Here is an 8,636-nt window from a genome sequence, read left to right as displayed (position 1 = left end):
TAGAATTTCATAGAAGAAACCCATAAAGTGGGAGGTTTTGTAGAATTTCATAGAAGAAACCCATTGGAGAGTGAGTTTTTTTCTCAACATCTGATTGTTTGCGAAGATACAAAAGAGTGTGTGCATGGTACGGTATATTAATAGTGGGGTGAGATCATCAGCCATGAAAGATGAAGTTGCACTACTTTTCTCTTTCCCTTTTGTGGTGGAGGTGAAGGGGAGGATATGTATTGGGAGCTTTACTTTTATTCATGAATTGTGTGGAAATTTAATTTGGTTCTGTGCAATGTGCACTACTGGTGTTGGATTCATGTACTATCTGTATGAAGAAGATGGAACATGACTCAGTCTTTGCAGAACTTTCTTTGATCCTTCTTTGCTGAGGCAGTGGGTTTCTAGGGAGCTACGGCATACTTAATCTCTGCTTCCCATTAACGAAGTTAGAGAAAGAGGAGAATGTTTGCTGTGTGGTGGAAAAATGAGATTTCTTTCTAATCAAGATCCTTAATGATTCTAACGTAAACAACAATCACATGTATAGTGCACAAAAGGAAATTTAACTAAGTTGTCTCCATCCATTATTAGAGTAGACCTTTGTCTCAGTTAGTGGAAGGAAGTTGTAGTGAAACTTTGTATAGGTGAGTTTTCAAAATTGAGGTGCTAGATTGGTTCAGTGTAACTATAAAATAAGTAGGTATATTAATTCTATAGCTTATAGTTAAACATTACATTATGAGTTTGAATCTGTCACGATCTTGGTTTTAAGGGTTAGGTGGGGATACATCACCAAAACTCTATTAGGGTATATGGTAGTTTATTTTATCCGTCAAACCTATCATCAAAGTGTTAACATAAGAACACGAAAACATAGGTAACATGAAGGAAATTGAAACACTGTAACTAATGGCACTTGTCCTACTCTTTTCCGATGTATACAGAGTGTTAAAACTCCTAACTTAAATCACAAATATCTTTGTACTTTCTTCTGAATAGGATATACACATATATCACAAGATAAGCTTTATATTCTACAGGACTAAACAATAAAAATCATCATCTTAGTCTCAATCCACTTAGTGCCATTACTTTGCACCAAACAATGGATTAGAGTCTCGCCTCTTTTAGATCGTCGAGGTGGGACACCCACCCGATATGTGGCAGCAAACTATCCTTCCTCTACCTTGGTCCACATATACAAGGTGGAATTGCTTAAAAAGGCTACAGTTAAATTGAGAATCAGCAATGATTGTTCTAAGCTTTTCAGATATAAAGAGTAAGCCTTCTTACTGTATCATGGGCAGTAAGATATGTGGTGAAAGATGAATAAACCTAAGACCTATGCTTAAAATGTAAGGGCAATTTCTACCCAAAAAAAAAAAAAAAGTATAGACACAAAGAATCTGATTTGATACGAATTTTTGTTGTTTCTAGTTCAATTAAAAATGAACAGCAGAGATTATATTGAAATGACAGATCATGTAATGCAATCTAAAGAGGCCAACAAAAAGTGTCACTGAAGATCTTTGTCAAGATATTGGATTCATTGACTGTCTGTTCTTGACAAGTCTCTACATAAAATCTCATTCCCATTAGTTTCTGTCATCCAAAAGAAGATCAGTGCAATGTCGGTGGTCCTTGTAGAACACTTGATATGATTCTTGACAACACAAATACAAAGATTATTAAAAGTGGATCATCCGGTGGAGATGGAAATGGAGCTGGAACGCAAAACTTAGGAAACATGGCTAATCGAAGTGACAAAAAGGCTAGGAGACCTTCATATATTTGGAGATCTGTGTAGATAATATTCCTCTAATCATATCTGGTTAAGTTTTCACTCCTTTTAAAGATGCTTTCAGTTAAGAGTTTAAATGATTTGGCTGTACCCATTATGCATAAAGAGAAATTGCCAAAACCGGTGCCAACAACAGAAGGAATTGATGATTGTTAAAGATTAGAAAGTTGTTGATCGCAGATTGATGTTGGTTTCTTGTAGCGTTGGTATGCGATTGGTAACGGTCTTTTCTAAGAACGATATTTTTTTTCAAGAATCGTTTTCTAACACTCTCACTAAAAAATAGCAGTCAGAGTACAATTGTACCCATTTGATAAAACTGCTCAAAATGTCTGATTTATTTTAGCACAAGCGGAAAGAGTTGGAAGTTATGTGTGAATAAAATTCATATTAAGTATTTCTTTTTGTTTATAATTTTTTAGATTCGTGTCATTTTTGAGAGCGACAAAACCAGTTAAATTTGTTCTGCTGAAAGCCTTCTCAATACGAAATTGGAATGGCTCGTTTCTTATGAACGATAAAACAACTCATTTTGGTCGTTTTTTGGCGTTTTGAAAATGATAGAACTCCAAAAACAATTTCTTGGTCCATTATCAAACACACCCTTAAAATGTCAATTAATAGGTAATTGTATCTTTCTACTCTTTAAATACTACATACTTTTTCTAGAGGATATACATTTTTAATTGATATTATACTGAAAAAAATACGAAATACATTGATAATGATATGTCGATGGAAAAAAAGAGTTTAGTATTAGCTTGAAAATAAATTTCAGAATAAAATAGTAGGTAATGTCAAATTCTAAATACCCATATAGATCTGGATACACCTATAAATACATCATTTGGGTAGTCTCACTAATTATACTTTCGTTTAGGAAGACGCAAGAAATTAAAGTTCTTCTAACAACTATCGTTTAATTCTAAATACACATATAGATCTAGATATATATTTATAGATACGTCATTTGGATAGTCTCACTAATTATATTTTTGTTTAGGAATGCACAAGTAAAAGTTTTTCTAACTACTACCGTTTAATTCTAAATACACATATAGATCTAGTTATATTTATAAATACGATATTTGAGTAGTCTTGCTAATTATATTTTTGTTTAGAAATACACAAGAAGTAAAATTCCTTCCAACATCTACATTTTTCTATACACTGTTATGTTAAACATTTTATTATTTTTCAGTCTAATATAAAATACAATTTAAATTTTTAACGAAAGGGGTATATGGAAATTGTGGTTGCTCAGAGAACCCTTCCCTATGAAAATTTACATAACAGTAATCAATTTACAAAAGAAACCATTTTATTACCATCGAATTGTCATGATCACTGATCATCACATCAAATTAATCTAATTCCATATGCGCTCTTATATAAGGAAATATTTGTCCATTACCAAAAGAATCTAGTCATGTTTTCATTACAAAAAAAAAAGTCATGTTTTTACAAGTTTGATCCAAACATCAAAAAGGTTAGGATATCAATTTATTGAAAATGAAAGAAAACCATGAAGGTCCAATAATATAGATAAAAAAAAAAGGGGGGGATTTAAAAGGAGTACATATGCTTTTTCTATATGGAGAGGAAATTTACGAACTCACATGCTTGTATTCTTAATACGTGTCCAATCTCAAATTTTTTTTGATAAATCAGCTAAAATAAAACTTAAGTACTTATGACCATGAATCACTATTTTAATTAATTTACTAAAAAGAATAAGATGTTTGTTTTCAAATTAAACACATGTTAAAAATTCAATCATAAAGATAGAAATGTGTTCGTCTCCATATGGGCAGGGGATCTAAACTTGTACAAAACCAACAGTGAAAAGGATTTTAGTGCACATTGACTAATGGTGTAAGTTGGTTCAATTTTTATCAGTTTGATGGTTCAAATTTAGTTTGGTTAAGGAAGAAATCATTGTAAAAGAATATGTTAATTGGTTAAAACTAGTCAAGCAAAAACATTATACATATCCTCCGTATAAGACAATGAGGAGTGTCAATGACCTAGTCCAATTTGGGTTCTTTGTTGTAAAATTTTGACCCAATTCATACCAATATGAGTTGGTTGTGACTGGTTTCATGGGTTGGCAGCAACTGATTTAGGAGTCTGCATCATCTATCTATCAGAGTAGAGATCTATGTTCCCCTCATATTTTTCCACCACCTAATACGGGTGAGGTCCACTTTTAAGTGCTGATAAAATAAATCAAAGATAAAACCCTCATATGAGTCTCATTGATATTATATGATGAAAATGTATAAAAAGAGTACAAAGCCCTACAAAAATCTGATGGAAAAAAATGGTGACTGGTGATTGGTGTAATGACAATTATCCCCAAATCATTCAAGGATAGTTACCCATTAGCACACACATCCTCAGCAGCAAACACATCTTATACCCAACCATTTAGGGTACAAAAAGAGGTCAGCAAAAATAGGACATGTGTCCTCCCCTGCTTGATGTTAAATGACCAAATCATCCCCTATATAGGTAGTGCTGTGTATATATATATAAAAACTGCACCTGCCTATGGTGTGGGAATGGCCTCCTAACTCCTTTTTGGATGATTATTCCATTTTTATTTTGGCTTGGTGGTCCAAACAATTTTTATTTTTAAATTTTTTTTTTTGTTTTTGTTTAAAGAAACCATTTCACAAGCTCTATATATTCAAATACTCATACATGCCACCTTCTCATCCAAGCCATTTATTTTCTAGACATTTCTATTGGCAGTCCTGTTGAGAGAGCTTCCGTTGATCTCTTTCTCCTCTCTTCTTGTGAGGAAAAGATGAAAACAAGCTTAGTGGCCAATCTCTGCTACTTCTTTCTCTGTTTTGCTGCTATTTGTCGAACCTGTCAAACCCACTATCATCCATGGCTGCTTCTTCTTCTTATTCTTCTGTTCTCTCCTTTTCCTTTCCTTCTCAACTATTGGCTTATCCCTGGTGGGTTTGCCTGGAGAAAGCAACACAAGTACTCATCTTTCCCAGCCATCCCTGGTCCTTCAGGTTGGCCATTACTAGGCACCATTCCTGCAATGGGTCGACTCAGTCACCGGAAACTCGCCGAGTTATCGGCTTCTCTCGGTGCAGTTCGTCTCATGGCTTTCAGTATGGGCCCAATACCTGTGATCATCAGTAGTCACCCTGACACTGCTAAAGAAATCCTAACTGGGTCTGCTTTCTCTGATCGTCCAACCAAAGAATCTGCCAAGTTACTGATGTTTGAAAGAGCCATTGGATTTGCACCTTCTGGGGAATACTGGAGACACCTGAGAAGAATTGCAGCAAGTCATATGTTTTCTCCTCGAAGAATTTCAGCCCTTGAGGGCCTTAGACAGAGAATTGCAGATGAAATGTTTGAGAGATTGTGGAAAGAGATGGAATGGAGAGGGTTTGTGGAACTTAGAGGGATTGTTCAGATGGGTTCTTTAGATAATGTTGTGGAGAGTCTGTTTGGGAGGTTTCCGGGTCTAGAGAGGAAGGAGGAATTAAGTTTAATGGTGAAGGAAGGTTATGAGTTAATTGAGAAATTTAATTGGGAGGATTATTTCCCTCTAGGGTTTCTTGACTTCTATGGTGTGAGGAGAAGGTGTCATAAGTTGGCCATTAGGGTTAATAATCTTCTGCTTCAGGTTATAAAAGAAAGAAAGGAAGGAGGTGAGTGCAGGGGAAGAGATGATTTTCTCAGTGTTCTACTCACTTTACCAAAAGAAGACCAGTTGAGTGATGCAGACATGGTTGCTGTTCTCTGGGTAAGTATACAATACAGACTCTCTCTCTCTCTCTCTCTCTCTCTCTACACGCCAAACTCTTTCTCTTTGTGTTGTGTTTGTTGGGTGGGAGTATGAGTGTGACTAGAACTCCATGTGTAGGTAAGATATCACTCTTCGTATGTGTCTCTTAGTGAGAGATTAACAGTTTGTGTAGTTTCCTGGGTGGGTGTCTATCAGCATCAGTACAGATTAGCTTAGCTTAGCTTGATTTATCTTATGAACCTTCCAATTTGGACAGTTGGGGAACACGTGAATCCGTAAGAACCCAATTGAATATAGTGGATACTTGACCATAATTGTGTCTTTAGGGCGCCAGTGTCAGGTGGTCGAGGTTTCTGTTCACTGTATCAAGAGCATCAAATGTTGGTACAGATTAGATTAGTTGGAACTGAACTAACATTTTGCTGTTAGCTGAATAGTAAGATTGTTTCTTTAAATCTTAACAAAAAAGTTGGGATTTATTGATTTTTGACAAGATGAATCAAAGTGGGACCTTCAATAAATTTCTCTCCTATAATATAGTGAAGAGGTATGAAAGAAATCGATGGATGGATAGAGAATTTAGACTTCAAAATCTATAAGTTATTTTTATAAATACATTAGTTAATATATTTGTAAATTAAAAAAAAAAGAAGAAGCTTTACCTAGGATAGCAAGAACATTGTATCAAGTTATAAACTTGTGTAGGTTAATTTTATTGAGTTGTTGCTTGAACCTCAAAGAAAAAAGATTGTTTGACTATTTTTATACGTATAGGTTGGTATACGTCGATGTCAAGATCGATATATAGTGATTTATATAGCTAAATATACGGTGTTGATACCTAACTCTTGTTGGGTTTGTCTTGGTAGATTGAAATCCACTAGGGTTTTTCTCTATCTTAGAAGATATATGTGTTTGTGTTTAGTGAATCCTTAGGTTGGTGGAAATTCTAAACAAATCATTTCCTTCTTCTCTAAGGGAGAAGAATCTTCCTGCTCTTTGATACTTAGAAATTAAAAGCCTTTTAAGCCTATCATAACATGGCAACTCTCACTTGAGTAAGAAACTAAGGGTATCATATGTATAAACAAATCTTTTGTAGGTGTATTTAGAAATTTTTTTATTAATATTTATTGTTTTATTCAAAAAGTTTGTTAATCTTTGCATAAAAAATGCTTTTCAAATAACTTTTCAGTATATCATTTTCAAAATTGTCAAGCTTAAACTGATATATCCTTTTTTTTAATTATGCAAATTTGACCTCATTGAAAAAGAAAATATATTATATCAAAAAAATGAAGTCATAAAATTGTTTGACTTGGCAACAAAAAGATCCGTTATTTAAAGTGAATTCTAACTCAATAAGCATGCTCATGCTTATAAGTAATTATGAAAATTGTATTCTTTTGCTGAACAAGTCATACCCAAGATAAACTAAGCAATTCTCCCAAATGAAAAATGTTGATTTAGAAAGAATCCTACCATCTTCTGTCTTGTATTTTCTTCTATCTTCTTGATACTTTGGACTTAGAATATCATATTGTTTAAGAAACCTTGATTACGTCTGATCTTGTTTTTCTCTGCTTGACTTGCTGTTATATATATATATGGGCACAGAGATGATTTGATATCTCACCAGCTACCTTATTAAAATGGATAGAATTCAAATATTGGCTCCAAACTTCAGATCCTAACCATTAGATCAATGGATTTTGACTAAACTCAAGACCTTTGCTCTTTTCACCAACCATATGAGTGTGAGAAGTCTAACTCGTTAGTAATTTTTCGTTCTTGTAGAATTGGTATCAGAGCTTAAGGTAAAATTCGACTAGAGTTGATATCAGAGCTTTAGACAAAAACATTGACGGCAAAAAAAATTATAAAATTTATTTATTCAAATTTCCTTTTCTACCCTTAATTTTGTCTTTCCATTTTCACTTGCAGGAGATGATATTTAGGGGAACAGATGTGGTTGCCATCCTTCTTGAGTGGATAATGGCAAGAATGGCATTGCATCCAGAAATCCAAGCGAAAGTGCAAGAAGAAATAGATAGGTGCACGTGCAACAACGGACACGGGCACGTGCGAGACCTGGACATTCCCAATCTTCCTTATCTTCAAGCCGTAGTTAAAGAAGTCCTCAGATTGCATCCTCCGGGCCCACTTCTCTCATGGGCCCGCCTCGCCACTCATGATGTCCACGTAGGCAAGTTCTTTGTCCCTGCAGGTACTACAGCAATGGTTAATATGTGGGCCATTACGCATGATAGGTCCATCTGGAAAGACCCATTGACCTTTAGACCAGAAAGGTTTATAGAAGAAGAAATCAGCATTATGGGTTCGGATTTAAGGCTTGCACCATTCGGGTCGGGCCGTCGGGTCTGCCCTGGTAAGGCCCTTGGTTTGGCTACTGTTCATTTATGGCTGGCTCGCCTTCTACAAAACTTCACCTGGCTTCCGGCACAACCCATTGATCTTTCCGAGTGCCTCCATCTCTCTCTCGAAATGAAAAAACCGTTATCTTGCCGTGTTGTTCCTCGAAGACACGCAACGTCGTGAAAAGATCGTTGCAGAGATCGGAAGACAATTTCATAACGACGAAGATTCCTTTGAAGCTCAAGCAACTAGCAGAGTTACAATAGGGATTTGAGAGAGTTGTTATTCATTGAGCTCAACATGGAAGGTCTTCTAGTGTAGTTCTTTAAACTACTTGAAAGGAACCTAGAAACCTTGGATCATGTACATTGCTACTTATGGTAATGCGAGTTTAATATGTTATTTGATTGTCAATTATACAAGAATCTTTTGATAAACTCATGTATGTTTAATGATGAATTATGCAAACAATGATAATCTTGTTTATGGGATAATTCTCTTTTCCTCCACTTACTAATAATGAAGCCTTTTAATCCATCTTGGGATGTTTTATGTGCAGATCACGCCCTCAATTGGGCCACTAGAACTTTGTCTTCATTGTAACACTTCAGATAAGATTTCTCTTTAAAGGAAAAACTAATGACGAATGGAAAAAGTTTTCCATGACACCAAATACCAATTTTC

At 34.9% G+C, this 8,636-nt stretch overlaps 1 protein-coding gene across 1 annotated transcript; it reads left to right on the top strand.

Annotated features, from left to right (window-relative positions):
* The first annotated feature begins 4,524 nt into the window (after positions 1 to 4,524).
* On the top strand, positions 4,525 to 8,503 carry LOC149006333 (cytochrome P450 78A5-like). The gene is made up of 2 exons (XM_089167397.1): positions 4,525 to 5,573; positions 7,521 to 8,503. The coding sequence occupies exons 1-2, from the start codon at positions 4,608 to 4,610 to the stop codon at positions 8,133 to 8,135; spliced, it is 1,581 nt and encodes a 526-aa protein (XP_089023523.1). The 5' UTR covers positions 4,525 to 4,607; the 3' UTR covers positions 8,136 to 8,503.
* The last annotated feature ends 133 nt before the right edge of the window (positions 8,504 to 8,636 follow it).

Source organism: Hakea prostrata, chromosome 8, assembly GCF_041222555.1.
Source record: "Hakea prostrata isolate BN-2017 chromosome 8, UWA_Hpros_2, whole genome shotgun sequence".
NCBI lineage: Eukaryota > Viridiplantae > Streptophyta > Magnoliopsida > Proteales > Proteaceae > Hakea > Hakea prostrata.
The sequence above is the reverse complement of the archived record's forward strand: the minus strand, read 5'-3'. Positions and strand labels throughout refer to the sequence as shown.